At 39.5% G+C, this 21089-nt stretch overlaps 1 protein-coding gene across 1 annotated transcript in view; it reads right to left on the minus strand.

Moving 5' to 3' along the window:
• LOC145326513 (uncharacterized) overlaps positions 1–21089 on the minus strand; it is a 41545-nt gene that overhangs the window by 1811 nt on the left and 18645 nt on the right. The window contains exons 10-14 of the mRNA XM_080169887.1: positions 18648–18723; positions 16817–16872; positions 4974–5037; positions 2713–2756; positions 2258–2385 (exon numbers count right to left, since the gene is read on the minus strand). Coding sequence (XP_080026013.1) covers positions 2258–2385; positions 2713–2756; positions 4974–5037; positions 16817–16872; positions 18648–18723 — 368 coding nt within the window. The remainder of the gene's footprint in view (positions 1–2257; positions 2386–2712; positions 2757–4973; positions 5038–16816; positions 16873–18647; positions 18724–21089) is intronic.

Genomic DNA, 21089 nt, shown 5'->3' on the forward strand with positions numbered 1-21089 from the left:
TTCTTTAAATCAATAGGTTTTTTCAGTTTTAAATCTCTTTGAGACTACTACAGAAATTTCCTATCCGTATATAAGAGCAATAGGCAGTTTGTCTGTATGTGTTTTAGCCCAGTACTCCTGCTCATCCATGTTCATCATCATCTGTTGCCAGATTTAAAAATCTGGCCATTTCCAGTGGTGCTGTCCAGAGGTCTCTGGCGGTCAGGTTAGTCGGGTTAGCAGGACAATTGAAAAGGTGATCTCCCCCCCCCCCTCTCCCCTTTCTTATAAGTGCCATAATGTCCTTTTCTAGTAGCGGAGCCACTAGTACATAATATAAGAATGAATCTGGAATTGATTGATTATACTTGTAAACATAGGATTACAATGTAAGCCTACAGATGTTTAACAACACATTATTGGATTCTATTTATTGTCTGTTATACCTCTTCTTTTTTTTATTTCTTTTCTTAGCATACTTTAGTTTCTGAATCAAATACTAAGTATGAAACTGTTTGAAAGATGATTTTACCAATTTTGTAAAGAAGGTGTATCAACTTTTTTTTATAGCTAGCCGGTTCTTTTAGTAAGTAGTAGATGTAAAATTTTTCATAGAATTCAGATATGCAATCGTTTTTTTTGTCGACCTCTTATTTAATATTTTTTAAGTAATTTAAGTTTTTTAAAAAAATAATTAAGTCGGTTTTAAGGTACTAAAACGCAACAAAATAAAAGAAGAAAATGGCCAGTAAGAACAAAAATAGTAAGATCTTTAATTTGACACCTTACTTTTAAAATTCTGTTGAGTAATTATTGAAAAAATCTATTTTTTTAACCTCGGTTTAATAAAAACTTTAGACCTAAATATTTTCTCAAACAGACATAAAAAACATGGGTTCATATATACCTTTAGAATCAGAAAAATATTACGAATCCATTGTAAGCAAAATTGAAAAAAAGTAAAAAAATAAAAATATAAAAAAATGCCCAATTGTATTTTTTGTTCTGGCAACACTATCGTCTTCCCTTTTTTACCCCATCTTTACCCCCTCTATACCCCCTTCCCATTTTTATAGTCAATTCAAGAGTTAAGACGTTGCCTGTACAATATAATATGATATTTTCATATAATTCCTTTTATTGTAGTTTATATACTATATTGTAAACTTTTTTTTTCAATTTTGCTTACAATGGATTCGTAATATTTTTCTGATTCTAAAGGTATATATGAACCCATATTTTTTTACTTGTGAAATGATAAAATTGAGTTCAAAGTTTTTATTCTCCTGGGTTTAAAAAATCGATTTTTTCAATAATTACCTGACAGAATTGAAAAAGTAAGGTGTCAAATTAAAGATCTTACTATTTTTGTTCATAATGGCCATTTTCTTTCTTTTTTTTGTTGCATTTTAGTACCTTAAAATCGACTTAATTTTTTTTTTTTAAACTTAAATTACTTAAAAAATAAGAGGTCTACAAAAAAACTGATTGCATATCTGAATTCTATGAAAAATTTTACATCTACTACTTACTAAAAGGACCGGCTAGCTATAAAAAAAAAAGTTGATACAACTTCTTTTTAAAAATAATTAAATAAACATGGAAGTAACGGTCATGCTTTCTTGTAAAGATACATAGCAACAGCCTGTTTAAAAGGGAATGTTTAATTGTTCAGAATTACATGGCTCGGCAGCCGCTTCTTAGCCGCACATAAGCCTAAATTTAAACCCACTTGTGTGCAAAAAATAAAATTCAGATAAGATTGATTGTGTGTTCAGGAAAATGTATACACACCTAGCTGAATTTTAAACTTACAATATTACGATTTCACGTATGACGCGCGGCATACCAAGCCCTGCAGAATAAAACATATGGACAATATAGATGACTAGTCATATTATAGGATAAAAACCTGATATTTTACTAAAGAGCTTCTCCATATGAGGGATTGTAACCGTTCAGAATAGATTATGTGGACATTATAGGTGACTAGCCAGGTAGCTATCATTAATAGATAGATAGATAGATACATACCTGATATTTTACTAGAAGCTTCTCCTTATGAGGAAGTTGTAACTGTTCTGAATAGATCATGTGGACATAATAGGTGACTAGCCAGGTAGCTTTCATTAATAGATATATAATTAGATACATACCTGATATTTAACTAAGAGCTTCTCCATATGAGGAAGTTGTAACTGTTCAGAATAGATCATGTGGACATAATAGGTGACTAGCCAGGTAGCTATCATTAATAGATAGATAAATAGATATATACCTGATATTTAACTAAGAGCTTCTCCATATGAGGAAGTTGTAACTGTTCTGAATAGATCATGTGGACATAATAGGTGACTAGCCAGGTAGCTATCATCAATGGATTTAACAGCCAGGAACAACTTCCCCCTAAAATTAGATATTATGTTTACATATTTTTTGCTACTTATCAATACATTATCAGTTTTCAAATTGACTTATATACAGATATTATTATATTCCAGTATGGCTTCAAAACCAATCAAAATGCGCTGGGTTAGAACCCGTTCTTAGCCATACTGATAAATCATGTATATCACCGTCTTACAGACAATTTTTTACGAATATCAAATAATAAATATTAGTTTTGTTAGCCAAAGCCTTTCGCCCCTCATGGCTTAAAGAACTGGTTTTAATCTTATATTTTTTAATATCCGCAGAAAGTTGTCCATAATACACTACGATAAATAACTATACCTGGATTTTCTTCTTCTACTTCATCAGAATTTAAGCTGGCTCTTCTGTGTGAATAAGAAAATACTTTTTTCCTTCTAATAAATAATAATTATGGTAATAGAATAAAGATAATCATACCAAAATCCTTTTCTTGTCAGTGGGACAACAAAACCTTTTTTCTTTTCTCTTGGGAGGGTGGTGGTACCCTCCCCCAAAATAGTTTTAAACCTTCCAAGGACCTATGAGAAGCTATCCTTAAAAGGTGAACCATAACGTTAAGCGAGATTCTTCGGTTAAGACAAAAAGACTGAAAACATCCTGTTTTTTTATTTTATTTTAAGGATTATAATAATGAATCCAAAAAAATTTAATGCTTCTATAGGAATAAACCAGGAATGAAAGGGATATGAAAATTTCAATGATAGTTTTAGAAACACTTTTATTCAATTTGGGAACCCAATAGAACCAAAATTTTTTTTCAAAAATCAAAGAAAGGGGAAGGGATGTTTAGGAAAACTTTCAAGATTTAGCTGGTAATTGATAATGTTTACACTCTCTCTGTATATATACACAAGGTAATTATAATTATATACACTATTCATCAGGGATCTAAAGGGATAAGACAATGGCCGAAAAATATATGATTAACCCCTATGCTAATACATAAAATTACCCCTTCTGTAGCTTAAGATTAGTGTTTGAAACGGTTGAACACTCAACTTAAGAAAAAAACCAATCAAATTCAACGTTGTCAAGCCAACGAATAAGAAAACGTTATTATAAAACTTTGGGGACTAGTGTAATAAACAGCCCATTGTCCCCTCTCTCTCTCTCTCTGACTATACATACAAAAAAACAAAACAAAAGAGAGAACAAACTTGCACAGTAATAAAAGCAAACAACAGTTCACTTTACATAAATAATAATTATTTATTGCATTTTATAGACAGTTTTCCGCGAATATCAAATGAAAAAATTAAAACTAGTTTTGAGACCCCTGAGACCCCGAAGACCCTAGCTACCAAGGCTAACAAAACTGGATTTAATCTTATGATTTTTTTTAATATTCCTGGAAAATTGTCTGTTATACGATGCAATACAAGATTTTTTCGGGAATAGTCCCTTTCGTAACATCGCCCCATAAGGGGCGATTCGTCGTATACTTAAAATGGCTTTTTATATGTTAGGTTAGGTTATATTGGGTTATGTGATTGTCCCAGAGGGTTAGGTAATTGGCCCCGCAGGGTTAGAGCTTCCCGCAGGGGCTAGAAATAGGAGAAAAGCTACTTTGAAAAATATGAAGAATCGCCCCATAAGGTGCGATGTTACGAAAGGGACTATACCCGATTTTTCAGTATGGCGAAGAACCGGTTCTATTCCAGCGGAAATTAAATGGTTTTGAAGCTATATTGGAAATCATATTACAACCAGCAGTCAAGAAGTCTTTTAATCTGTCTGTAATTCTAAAATTTTCTAACTCAAACCTTTTTTTTAAAATCTTTTTTTTTGGTATTTTCAAAAAGATTCTACATTTCAAAGAAAAACATATCTATTATACACATCAATTATGAATAAAAAACGAAAACAGACACTGTTTATTAATTACCAAAAAAGATAATTACCACAGGGCAAGGTTCTTGTATCTATTCACACTTAATTAATTTACATTCATAAAATAAATGTATATTTTCATCTATGAAAATTGGGGTATAGTCCCTTTCGTGACAACGCCTTTTAAGGGGCGTTTCGTCGTATTTTTACAGTAGCTTTTGATAGGTCATTTTAGGTTAGGTTAGGTGATTGCCCCGCAGGGTTGGGCAATTGGCCCCGCAGGGTTAGAGTCCCCCGCAGGGTCTATAAATAGGAGAAAATCTATTGTGAAAAAACGAAGAAACGACCCTTAAGAGGCTTTATCACGAAAGGGACTGACTATACCCGAAAAGTGTAATACAATATGTCTGTGATAATGATATTCAGACTTTGATCTAGGAATTTATTGCCTGCAATTGTACCATAATCTTTTTAAAGTCTTTGTTCAGTATGGTTTCAAAACCGATTAATATCAACTGGATTAGAATTTGTCCTCTGCCATACGGAAAATCAGTATTGCATCGTATTACAGACATTTCTCCACGAATATTCAAGTAAAATAATATAATTAACACCGGTTTTTTTGCACGGGTCTTCGGGCTCTTTGGATTAACAAAATTGGTTTTAATTTTTAATATTTTTATAATACAAATCGATAAATGATTATTACAACACTTAAAAGTATTTTATTCCTGCGTTTTGGTTTACAAAAGCATGGTGACATGAAAACCAGAAGGACCATTGAAAGCACAGGACCTAAAAAAATAGAATATTTTGTATATTTTGGCTTTCCTGATTGTAAACTGGTCGATTAAGCTTATTGTTAAACCCGTGGCTCAACGTGTACCGCATCAGTTCGTCGTCGAAGAGGTGATATGTTTGAATATTGGCATAACACCGCGTCATAACCAAAGACGATTAAAATGCACAGTTAGGACTTCCAGATTAAGGTCTAGCAATTAAAGAGTTGGTTTTAATATAATACCCAGGGGTAGCTATTATAGCAATCAATTCTACAAAAAAATTACGAAACCTTATAAAGTTTTTCATGAAAAATCACGAAACCTTATGAAGTGTTTGATGTAAGTGAAGAGTGGTGGGAAAGAAGGGGGGAAAAGAGGAAGGGGGTTGTGGGGAAATTTTCCTTTAGAATTGTTTGTCAGAATATCCTTCCCTTGTCCCTGATAATACCCCGGGTGTTTGGACAGAAATGGAGAGATTTGACTTTCCTTAGTTATCCATGGTTGTTGGACCTGACATTACAGTGTCATGAACGGACATCAGCCTCACCCGTATGAGGTAAAGCCTATTGTGAGATCTTATAGGTTATTAGGCAAGCATAATCCATCATTATTAGAGTAAGGGGAAAAATTTATTTTAAAGTAATTGACCTTTTTCCTTTTGTACAATTTCTACTTTAGTACACTGTTAAAAATAATTTTTTTATTTAGTATCAATTGATACTCTGGAGAGTATTGGACCCGTAAGTACCCTACAACTATATAATTAATATATAACACTATGTAATACTATATAACACAATAATTATTACTATACAGAACCCATACATTTTTTTAGTATCGATTGATACGCTCTAGGGTACTATAGAATACGCTGTAGAAAAGTTTATAAAAATAGTAATATTTTATACGTTGTAGGGTATCGGAAATTTCGCTGTAGAAATGTTTCTTGATTTAGTACTATTTCATACGCTGTAGGGTATCAGACAATACGCAAGAGAATGGTTTATTAAAATAGTAACTATTCATTTGTTCTAGGGTACGAATCTGTACTGTAAAGAACAATTGAAACAGGCACCATTCGTGCACACCTCTCATGGAAGTGTTTCAATGCTTGGTCGTTTTAGACAAAGATGAAATGTTACTATTTATGCTCAGATTTATAGTTTTGTTTTTTGTAATTATGACTGACCATAGTTTTTATTTTTAAGGATAATGTTTAGTCCTAAACATCTTTAAAGTAATTTTTTTACTAAATTTACATTTAAATTAATGTTTTATGGCTCTGCTTGGTATGTTTGTTGATATAACAAAATGTATATGTACATATAATAATCATATATTATAAACTGATCTTTCATACAAAGTAAAACAGTTTCATTCCCTACAAAGTATCAAAAATTATGATAGAGGGTAACAACAATTGCGAAGGAGGGCAATGAAAAATTACTTCTACCGTATTGAATTATATTCCCAAGAGCGTATTAGACAATACTATACAGACAAATACATTATTTAGTACTACGTGTTACTTCACAGAACATTACCTAATACTTAATACAGCATTGAAAACTTCCTTGTATCGTAATGAGGTTTTTGATACTATACATTAATGTGAAGAATATAGAGTATCATCTGATGCTAAAAAAAAAATTATTTTTAACAGTGTAGGTATAAATTAGATTAATGTTTGTACTACATGTATAGATGTATTTAGATTAATGATAAGTACACAAGGATGACAACATCCATAAGTAGCGAAGCCAATAATCTAAGAGCAATGTCATAAAAAAATAAGAATCAAACTTGATATGTAATATATAATGGTCTTTAAAGGAAAACATAAAAATCTAGTAATCCTAAAAACTTGGTTTAAATAGAGAATGTGAACTTATTTAATCCCTAAAAATTTCGGCTGACTATCTTGAATAGGAGCCGAAAAAATCACTTTCCCACTTTCACTTTTACGGACAGACAAAGTGAATTATAGAATAGCTTTGCTACGAATAAAAATGTAAGTGTGCAAATAATAAGCTTATAATACAATACAAATATTAAAATTGAATAGATCAGATTAGATTCACTAAAAAATAGTTCAGCATATTGAGTCATTTACAACATCTTATTGAACAAATATAAAAATACATACATCTAACTTCAGTACATATATCAACTGATCTTTCTTATTACCTTAATATAATTAGGTAATATAGAAGATTAGTAAGATAATATATTTGCTATGATTAACCCTTAACATTAGGCCTACATAGATGTGTCAATGATAGATAAATGATCTTTTAATTATCTCTAATATGAATCTTATGTAACTTTTAAAGACAGCTGTAGACATATCCCTTTTATTCAATAATCAGCTGCCGCTGCTGGGCTTAAAATCAATGATCAATTATTAAGCTTACATTTTTGACAAATAATGCATATTTGCTAATGATTAAATTAACATATTAATATGCCTAATATATTTTTTGTCAATACCTTTTCCCTTAAATAAAAATAATTATTCATCTTATCGACGTAAGGCTAATTCTTTAATTCTTTAATCCTTTAAATAATTTTTATTTTATTCTTTTCTTTTCCTTTTATTTACTCTTTTTTTATTCTCTGGAGAAATTACTGGTGGGATTAAACACATTTGCTTTTTCCTTGTACAAAAGATACATTTATATACATAGGTATTTCGACATAATATATAGCTAAACTATTAGTCCCCCTAGAAATTCTAGTGAATACGTTGATTGCACGACCATTGTCTAAAAGTCCTAGTCGTTATGAAAAAGTTTGTGAATTTCCTGAAATACCACTTTTAATATCACGCATTTAACAAAGTAGCAGTAGATTTGTGATTTTCTTTGTCTTTATACCTATTAACATCTAGTTATTTGGTAGGTCCTAGTCTTGAGTATCAGACATATATCTATGGACATATTTTCTCTTGTTTTCTTTTATGATATAAAGATCTATTTTCAATCCAGACAACATAACAATAATATCTTTGATTAAATTGACCCAGAATGTCATACAGAGGAAGGGAGATGACAATTATAGATAATTTAATCTTCCCCCTTCCTCTCTCTCTCTCTCTCTCTCTCTCTCTCTCTCTCTCTCTCTCTCTCTCTCTCACTCTCTCTCTTTCTTTCTCCCTCTCACTCTCTCTCTCTCTGTCTCTCTCTCTCTCTCTCTCTCTCTTAGTAATAGGATTTCCTTAATTAGAACCAGGGGAAAATAAAAATTGTCCTATCCCTCAGTTTCTGCTTAACAAATTAATAGCATACTATTATTGACAATACATTGTAACCTATTTCAGCTGTATAAATAGCTATAACATATTTTTTCTAGGGGTATGTGTTTATTTTAACTTTACATCCCCCATGGCTATCTTAAATGGTGAAGACTCCTAATAAGTTGAGTGCGGAGTGGTGTATCCACCCCCTTAATTTTGCAAGGGAATTTAATTCACTCTTTGTCTATACACCTTTGTTTGTTCTAAATGTATACATATCTTTGTATTTATATTTATATGGATAAAGATTTACATTTATTTTGACAATATCAACTATTAATATAACTTTTTCTATGAAAAATTTATTCAGCATATTTTAAGCATGTAACAAAATTCAATGAAGTCTAAAAATATGCAGATATTTAAAGGAAGTACAACATTTTTCCTTTATTTTCCAAGGGATGAATTTGTGGACAATAAACTAATCTTCTTCCTAATTATTCAATAGCTTGACTAACTTTGGATAAAAATTAAGGAGAGGGGGGGGGGGGTAATTTGTAAATCGATTTTAAAAAGGTGTTTTCCTTTCCCTCCCTGAAACTTTCCTGATAGAATTTAAAATCCAATATTTGCATGCTCTGTACTATTTACTGTACTTCTACTCAGGCAAAATATAGGTTTATAAACGGCTTCTTTTTTGTTGCAAAGCTCCTCTATTTATCCTAATGACCGTCTGTTTTTTAGCATGGCAACCGGTGAACAGAATCTCAGTTCTGCACCACAAGCCTCGCTCGACTGAAGTTCCCATGTCTATACAGTCATATTTATATGATTATCTGAGAAAATATTTTTAGAAGATTTTTGAACTTTTTTTTGAAGATTTTAAATTTTTTTTTAAAGATTTTAGAATTTTGATTAATTACTAAAAGAAAGCATAATTACCTCGAGAAAAAAATGACTACCTTGGGGAAAAAAATTTAAATTAAAAATCAAAATTAAACAATCCAAACAACATATAGTTTATCCAGACAAGGTAAGTTAGATTACGCAGTGAACTACAGGGATTTGACAATTGACTTGAAATAATCTCTCCAAAATATTTTTAGAAGAGAAATATAAATAGATCTAATCTTCCTAATAGATAAACCAATGTCCATCTATCCATTATGTTTTAAATACACTTCTTATTGGATAACAAGTATACTAACAATATAAATATTGATGCCAAAAAATCATGGATTTAATTACGGACAAAGTGATTTCAAGAATCTTAAATAAAATTATTTATTCATATATTTTCAGTATGACTTATTCTGGTAAGCCGAGCGTACTCGGCCCACAGGGTAACGAGTTCGGATTCAACGGGCCCTAGCCTTTAAGTATTCTACCAAACAAACAAGCAGGATTCAATCATACAGAATTATATATTTAAACTGAATAATATTTACAAGTTATGTTTACTATATATATACAACAAAAATATGACAATAGTTAGGTTTGAAGGGGGTGTGGGGCGCTAGGGCTTAGCGCCCGACGGTAGACAGGCTGTGGGGGCAGTGGTGGTAAAAGGGGAGGCAGTGCCTCCCGATTATATAAGTGCATGATGGACTCGTGATAATTGCATGTTCAAGTCCCCTCCCCACATTTAGGCAGGCTTAGTTTGACCGCCGGGTGCGGGGTTAACAGCGGTCATGAGATGGATAGTGATATAATAGGATTAGTGCGGTGGGTTTGTTATCATAAGTCACAGCGAAGCAACTCTGTATTGGGCCTGTCCGTATGGGTGTCGTATTACCACAACCTCCCCTTCAAGGGTTGCGTGGCTCTTGAGACACCAGGCCTTGAACCTGGGGATACGGCAGCCGGCTCATGCGCCGGACAGGCAGTTCCTGGGGCACAGCTCGATGGAGGACAGCTCGGGCTACACAGGCTCCTCGGGACACTCGTTGCTCGGTCTGACTGTGGTTGGTGATCAGCATTGTCAGCTCCTGGTTGGCTTCTAGGCGTGGGTTGGCCACGGCCAGGCCTCGCCGCTGGAAATTTTGCCTCGTCTGCAGGATCAGTTCTGTCTCGGTTGGTAACTGGACACGGAGGCCTAGGCAGATTCTGGTGGTTCCTAAGGGTGGAATGGTGATGGCAAAGGGCGCATAGAACTCCATGGGGGCGCCTGCTTGATTCAGGTTGCTGGGCCTCCTAGCTCCTACCCGGATGGGGATGGCTGTCATCAGCAGGGGGCACATGGCTTCTTCTTCTTCTTCTGGGGCGGCTTCTTCCATCGCAGTGGCTGGCTCTTCTCCTACAGGTCCGCTGCTGGCTGGCAGGTTCTCCATGTCTGCGTCAGGGTTCCAGATGGCATCTCTGAGTGGCTCTGGAGCAGGCGGCGGCGGCGGTGGTTCGTTGGGTTGCTCCTGCAGGTTTTCCTCCACTGGGTCACGATCTTGGCCGCTAGGCTGTGGGGCGGCTGCGGCTGGCTGGTGCACTGGGAACTCTCCTGGGTTGCTAGCTGCGGGCGCCGCCGCTCCAACTGGCAGCTCGGTGGCATCCTCGTCGCCGTCCACGTCAACTTGGATGTCCTCTGGGATCTGGTGGGCAGTCACATCTCCAGTGTATTTGCGCAGTCGGCCTACATGCGCGGTAACTTCTGAGATCCTGGCTACTGGAGAGGCAGGTTTGATGACATAATGGACTTCTGTAGCTTTCCTCACTACTTTCCAGGGGCCAGTCCATCTCTTGGTAATCTTGGCTGCCTTTCCTGGCACCAGGCGAGGGGCCAGGTACCAGACCAAGTCTCCAACCTCATACTTGGCCGTGCCTTCGTAAGCTGCCGCGCTCCTCCTGATGGCTCCCTCCTCCTTCTGCTGGATGGCATCATAAACTGCATAGTAGCGCTGCAACAGAGCTTGGACGTTGGCTGGAACTGAAGCATATTCGGTCTCTGGCAGCCGTAGCACCATGTCCACCGGAAGTTTGGCCTCTCTCCCAAAGAAGGCCAGGAACGGGGTCACACCAGTGGACCTACAGGCCTTGGTGTTGTAGGCAAAGGCGATGGCAGGCAGGTGGGGCTCCCAGTTGTTATCGTCTCTGTCTAGGAACAGGCGCATGCCTGTGTTGAGCGTCCTATGAAACCTCTCCACTCGGTTGGACTGCGGATTGTAGGGTGGTGGATGTGTCAGGCCAATCTCAAGCCGGGAGGCCAGTTCCTGGAATACCTGGCCGGTAAATTCCATTCCATTGTCGGAATGGATCTTCAGGGGGCATCCGAACGTGGCCAGGTGGCGGTGCAACAGGGCTTCAGCCACCGTGAGGGTGCGCTTGTTGGGGATGGCGTAGAGGCTGACAAACCGGCTAAATCCATCTTGGCAGGTGAGGATGTAGCGGTTCCCAGCTGGAGTCTCTGGCAGTGGCCCCACCAGGTCGATGAATAGGACTTGCTGCGGATACCCCTGGCGGGAGGGCACGTGGATCCCCTGCTTTAGCCTCTCCTTGGTAACTTTCTGGACACACTCAGGGCAGGTTTGTACCATCAGGCGGACGTCACGGGCTAGGTTGGGCCACCAGAAGTGCATGGCAACGCGGGCGATAGTTGCGTCCATCCCAAAGTGCCCAGCCATGGGGGTCCCATGGGCTAGAAAGAACGCATCCTGCTGGAGGGCCGAAGGCAGCAGGTATCTTGTCCTCTCTCCCGTCAGAGTCTGGTCAGTGGTGGTGAGGCAGCCATGTTCGTCAAGGCCCAGGGCTGAGAAGCGGCTGGCGTACTGCTGCTCGTCTCGTTCCTTGCCACGCAGCTCAGCCTTGGTTGGGGCCTTGCCATCAGCCACCCATTGGCGGACACGGAGCAGGAGGGGGTCCTGTGTCTGGGCTTCCAATACTCTAGCTGAGTCCAGTCGGGCGGCAGGAGGCCGGCTAGCTGCGGGCTCCCCTAGCTGGGCCAGGTTGTGGATATACTCAGCCTGCTCTGCTAATTCTTCGGCGCTAGCCGTTGGCATGTTGGCATCTTCCCGGCGGCTGAGGGCGTCGGCGTTGGTATTCTGGGTGCCAGGCCTGTGGCAGACGGTAAAGTCTAAGGCCGCTAGCTCCTCCTGCCAGCGGGCCACCATCCCTGTGGATGTGTTCAGTGATTTCATCTGTAGCAGGGCAGAGGAATCAGTGTTGATCTGGAAGCTGCGGTAGGACAAGATGCCGTGGAATTTTCGGATCCCATAGATAATGGCGGCCATCTCTCCCTTCCAGGACGGGTAGCGCGTCTCAGGGTCGGTTGTCTTGCGCCCCACGGCGGCAATCAGCCTCTCCTTGCCCTCCTGGCATTGACTCAGTATGGCAGAGATGGCGCGGCTGCTGAAATCTGTGGTGAGCTGGAACACTGCTGGTAAATCAAACCTGGGCGGCGCTCGGATGGGGGCCTGTCGGAACTTGTCCTTGAGTTGCAGCAGCTGGGCTTCCATCTCAGGTGTCCAGGTTAGGGCCTTGGCCGTCTTCTGCCGATTCATCTCATATGTGAGGTCTGCATACTCTGGGATGAACAGGCGGTAGTATCCAAAGAAGCCCAGCAACGCCAGCAAATCCTTGGGGGTGCTAGGGGCTGGCCAGTCCAAGATGCGGTCAATATAGTCCTCTTGCATGGCTATCCCCTCTCGGCTGAGGGTGTGACCCAGATAATCCACCTTGGACCGGAACAACTTGGTCTTGGCTGGCTTGAGGCGGATCCCTCCCCTGCGGTGGGCTTCCAAGACCTCTCGGAGCCTGGCCAGGTGGGCCCAGGTATCCTGGTGGAAGGTCAGGACGTCGTCAAGGTATGACTGGAGGTTGGCTGTGCCTAGTGGGTTTAGGACCCCTGCAATAAACCTGGAATAGACAGACGGTGCCGTAGCCAGGCCAAAGGGCATCCTTTTCCATTGATACAAGCCCCTGGGGGTGGTGAAGGCGGTGCAGGGCCGGCTATCCTCAGACACACGGATGGTGTAGTATGCGGCCACCGCGTCTAGAGCACTGTAGACACGGTGCCCGCCAGCTCGTTCCACCAATTGCTGGATCCTAGGCAGGGGGTAGCTGTCCAGCTCCAGACACTTGTTGAGGGCCCTGTAGTCGACGGCCCAGCGGGTGCTCCCGTCCTTCTTCTTGATGGGCACCAGGGGGCTGCTCCAGGCGGAGTCCGACGGCTCTATGACTCCTTCCTGCAGCCAAGTGTCCAGTTGTTTCTCCAGTTCAGCCTCTTGCCGCGGGTTCAGATCCCTAAATCTCTGGCGGATCGGCTGGGTCCCTGGCTTGAGGCGCAGCTGCAATTCAACCACATCTGTGCAGCCGGGGGTAGAATTGGAGAAGACGTCCCTGTACTCTGACAACGTAGTCCAGACCTCCTTCCTGAGTAAGGGGTCCTTGCGTAGGAACTCATTGTCTTCCATCTCCAAGGCCTCCCACAACTCTTGCATGTCTATAGGCTCAGCAGGTTCTTGGACCGAGTGGAGACGCGGGGGAGGCGTATCAGAGACTTCCAGAATGTCAGGTTTGACCAGCTCCCCTGCCACTGGGAGGCCAGCATCCAGCAAGAGGGGCACCTCCCCCTCATTGACCACCAGTACTCTAAACACAGTGGCAGAGCCAGGCCTGTGGGCATACAGGCCCTCTGGAATAACAAGGTCCTCCCCAAACCTCTGTTCTGGGGCAGCTAGTTGAATGGCATCCTTGGTGCGATGGCCTACTAGCTCAACAGGGACTGCCATAACCCCGCGGCCAGGCAGGACCACCCGCTTGGCTGTGCGGAGCTGGGGTGGTGGACCGTCAGTTGGAGTGACAGCGCTCAGCCTATACGTGGCTGGTGAGGGGTCAGCCTTGGCTCCGGGACCCACCGGCCGCGACTTGACGGGCTCGGCTTCTGGAGAGGCTGACGTGTCGGAGCCAGGCTTGGCCCCGGGGGCGTCCGGCCACGATTTGACGGACTCGGTGCTGGGAGAGGCCAAAATGCTGGGTCCAGCTTTGGCTCCGTGGGCGTCCGGCCGCGACTTGACGGGCACGGCGCCGGGAGAGGCTGGGGCCTGAGAGTTGAGTGTGGCTCCGGGTACATCAGACCGCGACTTGACGGGTCTGGACTCGGGCTTGGCTGGTGGACTGGCTGGAGGTCCCAGGTAGAGGGGGCCAGGTGGACACGGCTGGCCGTTGATAAAAATGTCGGAGGAGAAGATTGGTTCTGGAGGGCTGGCAATCTCAGGAAACGTTGTTGGCAGGCTCTCCCTTGGCACCTTGGGCACTGGGGGCAACCCCATGGCTAGCAGGTTAGCGCCCTTGTATGCGTTGAGCTCAGCGTCCACCCAGTGTGTGCCTTTCTCAACCACACGCGGCTGCTCAGGCAGGGGGCCTGGCAGAGGCCCCTCATAGCTTAGCTCTCTCTCGGCTGTCTCCCGGTCAATGGGGACGCCACGGAGTGGGATAAACTCCCCACGCGCCCACAAGCAAGGTGGTTGCATGTCGAAACAGAGCCTAGTTCCGAACTCCTTGAGAAAATACCCACCCAAGTTAAGAGGGTGGGAGAGATTCCGGACCACAGTCACGTGGTATAGATGGAGTATAAGAGTGTGTGAAACTGCCATATATAACTCTTTTAATTTTCCAATTACCTGGAGGGGCTGGCCTTCCTCATTAGCAGTCAGGATCTGGGTGTTGTCCGGAATCAACATGCGTTGCACGCCCATTGCGTGCATGAGGTGCTCAGAAATTACAGCAGACCCTGGTACACGGTTGCCAGAATCAACCATGGCATCAACCTGTACATGCTGGGCAGGGTCAGGAGTAGGAAACCTCACCCTGATATGGCAGGGGAAGTGGAGGTCCTGCCCTTGAGACAAGGGGGCCTCTCGTTCGGCTGGGGTTGGCAGAAACTTTGGTGTTGGCCGCACCGCAGCTATGGTGGTATCGCTTACCATGGTGGCTTAGACTGTAGCTTCGAATCACTAGAGCTTATTAATTATCACTTGGTCAACAATTTTATATTTATATTTTTATCACTTGGTTGACTTTTTATACACAATGATGTGTTGTTATCACTAGGAGCTCTAGGTGTGATTCTGGAAGCACTGGCAGCAGGGAATGTCCGTCCTGCAAGGTTCAGAGGGGTGACGGCGGTAGGGAATGACCCGTCCTACAGCGCCGCTGGTTCGAATCCCGACAAATGGCAGCAGGGAATGGCCCGTCCTACAGCGCCTCGGGTTCGAATCCTGGGAGACAGCGGCAGGGAATGTCCCGTCCTGCCGTGCCTGTGGCTCAAAATCTGCTATCCGTCGCAGTGGTAGGGCTTACTTGTGTGCTGAAGCTTCGCAGCCACACATTGCCTTCTTAGGGAGACCAGCACACAGCTGTCTGTCTCGTAGGTTTGGCCTGGGTGTCCTGGGGCTTGTCCCAGCTACACTTGCCAATTTAGACTCAGTTTTGTAGCCGTCTGAGCTAAATTATCCGGTTGCCGTGGCTGCGCACCTAGCGCTACTCCTACACGACACGGACAAAGCGTCTTAACTGGCGCTTTTAGCAGGCTAAATCTGCTTGCCGTAGGCCAGAGGCCCACATATTGCGTTCAAAATGATGGAAATTCGACCTAAAAAGGCCGTCTCACGGGTCAGTTGGCTTCTCAGTTGGCGGCTGATTGTCCCCTTACTTGCCAAAGGGTCCAATCAGAGGTAGAATAGGCTAGTTCTGTAAGGCTCGATTGAAACACGCTGACACCAAGTTCTGGTAAGCCGAGCGTACTCGGCCCACAGGGTAACGAGTTCGGATTCAACGGGCCCTAGCCTTTAAGTATTCTACCAAACAAACAAGCAGGATTCAATCATACAGAATTATATATTTAAACTGAATAATATTTACAAGTTATGTTTACTATATATATACAACAAAAATATGACAATAGTTAGGTTTGAAGGGGGTGTGGGGCGCTAGGGCTTAGCGCCCGACGGTAGACAGGCTGTGGGGGCAGTGGTGGTAAAAGGGGAGGCAGTGCCTCCCGATTATATAAGTGCATGATGGACTCGTGATAATTGCATGTTCAAGTCCCCTCCCCACATTTAGGCAGGCTTAGTTTGACCGCCGGGTGCGGGGTTAACAGCGGTCATGAGATGGATAGTGATATAATAGGATTAGTGCGGTGGGTTTGTTATCATAAGTCACAGCGAAGCAACTCTGTATTGGGCCTGTCCGTATGGGTGTCGTATTACCACATTATAACGAATAAATTTTCTACTTGATACTTATTAGTATATAGAGAATCCTTACCAAAATATCAGCCATCTATCTTAAATAGTTGCAGCGTACGGACAAAAAGAAGTAGAGTAGAAAAGTGAAATTACATCAATGGGCAAGAAATGTAAATGTCGTCTTTCTCATCTGATTAAAACTAAAAATTATTATTCAAATTATTGTTTATTAACGTACACAGGGTTTCGACATGGGGTTTTATTTATTGAGTTAGAGAAAAAAGGAGACCTCAATATTTCTCTTTTGAGAGATTGTTGGTACCTTTTTACGCACACCTATATTTTTAGTGTTAAAACCTAAAAGATAATTGAAATTTGCTTACCTAGAAAAAGTGGGAGATACAAAGAAAGATAAAGCTGTATCTTATCCAAGGCGCTCTCCTGCACAATTGTATCACAATCCAATCATCGAACAACATTTTAATACAGTTTAAGTACCAATTACCCTACAAAACTCTTCTTTAAAAGATTCAAAATATATTAAAACTCACAGAGAGACAGATAGACATCCTGTTAATAATAATTCACAAATTATTAAAGCCTACAAAACATCCTACATAACCTAAAAAATCTATAATGTTGAACCTTCTTAACGAAATTATGCTTTTTTCCAAAATTGTAAGAAAATGTGTATTTTGACAGCTTATTGCATTATATTATAAGGTAAAATAATAGAGGAAGCACTAGCTAAATGTAACGTTCTGTGCCGACTTTCAATTTGGTCTTGGAATATCTGCCAATAGCTTTGAAAAAAAAATACAGCCATATCGCTTCAAAAGATCACAAAGCAATTCGCTAGCAGACGAAAGGGTTCTACCCACTTTGACAAGGTAGTTGTCTGGGTTATACATCTATACTTATACATTTACTATTGCAACTATTCATACGGAATGGGCAATAATCGACTAAAATGTGACCCTAAAGTTTAACCTAAAGATTATAAATTAAAGAAACTGGCTTTGTCTCTACCCTCTGCCTGCAACACACACATTCTAAAGTCAAGAGAGACTAATCGGATTTTAGGTCTCAAAGGATTGTGTTCCAGTCACAGTGAGCTCCTTATAGACATTTTAAACAATTTGAATAATACAAAAATTATCAAGGAGCTTAATGGATAAGGCAATGGGCGATAAATTTCTGTACATCGCTCATGATGAAAAAAATTTCCTTCTACAGATAGAAATGATTGGTTGAAAATTTTGCACACTGCAAAATATTTTTACTTTAAGTTTTTAAGAAATTTAAATTTACAAATGTAACTAAAAAAGTTCCAGTGTGTATGACAACTTCTTCAAAGGCTTATATCCCATATGATATGTGTGTCTATTTGTTTATATAGAAAATCAACTTCATAACTTGTAGATTTTTAAAACATTGTCAAATAATAATATTTGTCAATAGAAAAAGTAAATACAATCTTGCTTTAATTTCATTTAAGTCCCTATAAAAGAACAGAAAGCAATTTGATAGCAGACAAAAGGACCTCCATCACTTTGGCCAGATATTTGTCTAGATTATACATCTATGCTTAAACATTTATTGTTCCAATTTTAATCTTATAACCTTGTTGCTTGTATTCTTGGACCCAATCAATTTCTAACTTTGATTTCTTGAAATCTTGTACTGTACTGTGTAATATTTACGTTTATGTAAGTGTAGTTTGGTTCTATTATATATATATGCTAGCGGCTACGCCCCTAGAGACCTTTGGGGTCCTTGAGGAGGGGGGAGTTGAATCCCAAAACCAATTTTTTTAAATTTAGATTAAAAAAGTATAAATATTTTTTTTGGAGGGGGGGGGGGGGGTAATTTTTTTTTTCTATTGGCGATTTCTCTTGTGAGGGTGGTGATACCCTCCCCCAAAATAGTTTTAAATCTTCCCTGGACCTATAAGAAGCTTCATTGTAAAGAAGAACCATATCAGTTCAGTGATTAGCAAAATCACAAAAAAAGACAAATAATTTAAACTTTTTTATTCTTTTTTTCCCCAAAAATATTGCTTTAGGGAGCCAAGAAATACGTGTACAAAAATTAGGTATATCATTAAATTAGCCAGCTGGGAGAAACATTTTATCAGGGAATGCAATTATCTCTTACAATATCCACGTATTATATATCCATTATGTTTATATAATTTGATTAATTGATTGTGATTCCTGCATGTTGAATATTGGACACGTGGTTAGGTCTGGGTTTCTCATCGCTGGCCCGGGCCTAATACTTGTTTCTTCTATAAATAGATAATAATAATAAATTATTCAACAAGGATGACAACATCCATTAAGTCAAAGCACTTAGAGAATGTAAGAAGTAGAATATAAATGTATAAGTTTGAGCAAAATTGCAACTAAATTTGTTGCATTACTGCTTAAATACAGGATTCTATTTACTTACATTTTTAGGACTTGATTATAGATATGCTTCGCTTTTAACAGTGTACTCTGTTGTCCAAAATCAGTATTCCCAGAATCCGATGAATTAAATAATTATATCACAGAATTGTTGTCAAAAAATTGAAAAATCAACGTGTTTTAAATGGACGTACGGACATTCTGATAATGATTTTAGTGTTACTACGCTTTCTAAATCGTACCTTACTACTAGAAAAATCACCATGGCGAGTTTGAAATCGATATGACAATTACCGACAAGAGCTAACCGTTACAGACGGATGGACCGTCCGAAAGTATAGAAAAGCTTAGCTTCCGTGGTTATTGGATAAGTAATAATACCAAAAGTCATGAGGTCCGAAGTGCTCATATATGATGACACGGGTCTATTGCTTGTGTATTAAAAAAACAAAAAGAATTTTTAATGATATCTTTGGTGAATGATTAAATTGAATTCAAGTTTTGAAGAGTGGATATATAACCGAGAATTATTTTTTTGTATCAAATCTCTACAACGTATGAAATGAGATCATTTTACACGAATACATTATATTCGATCACATGTAATATTTGTTATGTAACTTTTCAATCTATTTTTTTGTTTCGGGGCTACTCTATAGTTCAATAAGGTATATCTGTACATTGTAATTTTTTTCGGTTGTTATTAGAGATAGAGATTTTTAATTAGTTCCCCTGAACATTGAGAATCGACTCAGTGACTCTCTGAATATACATTTTTTGGTGGCTTCTTTTAAATTTAATATGTAATCCAACAATGCCCCCAATAATGCGCGCACAGAAATGTAATTTTCTCAACTGTTATTGAATACATATGTCTTAAGTTCTTGCATCTACCCCATAAGTTTATTTTGATTTTATAAAGCTTCGCTAAATATACATGTTGTCATCCTTGTTCTACTTCCAATCACATTCTACTCTGCTATACATTTAATGACAAAATAAAATTGGATTCTGTCACAGAGTAAATAGGAAAGATTATCCAATAATATATTCATTATGTATTGAAGTACTGATATGTAAAATGTTACATAAGCAAAGCTTTTTAGAGAACTAATCTAAATATTTGATAAAGTGAATATAAATATATCAGCCATTAGTAATGGAGTATTTTTAAATACGAAGATTTTCGTCCATCTTATTTCATACTGTTCGAAAATTTTTTACTTGACGTATATTTTGATACAATTATTCTATTAACCTGATTTTACAAAAAATGATTCCTAGGAAAACAAGACACAATATTTTAGGCAAAGCATCTCAATAATAAAGTCTTAAAATGTAAGAATGTCCAATAAGTTTACATTTTTGACATTTTTAAGCCTTTATGTTCATTTGTTATACCTTTGAGCTTCCCTTTTATGGATGTTGTCATCCTTGTTTTAGTATAAATTTACACAATTAAAGAAGGTTAACCTAGATATACTTTATGTACAAAAAACACATTTTCTAATTATATCAATGAATTATTTGCAGCTGATCCACTGAGAAATATATGGTTCATACAGAACTTTTAATCATGGAAAGTACCGGGTTTCGTCGTATCCTCACAGTACCTTTTCTTCTATTTCTTGCTAATGAGAGGGAGATCTAACCCTGCGGGGCAATCATTAACACTTACCTGTCCTAACCGAACCAAAAATAAGCATACAAAGCTACTGTTAAAATACGACGAAATCCTTTACTTCGTTTTCCTTACATGATCAAGAACTTTTACAATTGAATTATGTACGAACTAATAAACATCATTATAACATTTTTTATTAAGATCAGACATTTATTTGCATTTCCGTAGACATCTATAATACAAAGTAGAACGATGTCAGTCTGTCCGTCTGTCCGTCTGTCTGTCTGTCTGTCTGTCTGTCCCTTAAGATCTCGGTAACCACTGAACCGATCGGATTCTACTCTTCAGGGTATATACCTATTGGTCCTGTAGTGGTTTTAAGCTATTTTCTTGGGGGGTGGGACACCCCCAACCCCCCAAAAACAAAAAAAATCCCCCCCCCATTTTTTTTTTTGCTTAAGATTTCCTTGGTCCTTTAACGAATTTCGCCTTAATTTTTTTATCACCTCTTGGGGCAAAGCCCCTAGAGGCTAGGGGCGAAGCCGCTAGTAATCTTATAATACAATACGTAGGATGACTTTTGTTTTACTTTAAACCCGGTTTGCTAAAAATGAAAATAAT

This window comes from Acartia tonsa, chromosome 1 (assembly GCF_053477335.1).
Source record: "Acartia tonsa isolate MP-2025a chromosome 1, ASM5347733v1, whole genome shotgun sequence".
Taxonomy (NCBI): Eukaryota; Metazoa; Arthropoda; class Copepoda; order Calanoida; family Acartiidae; genus Acartia; species Acartia tonsa.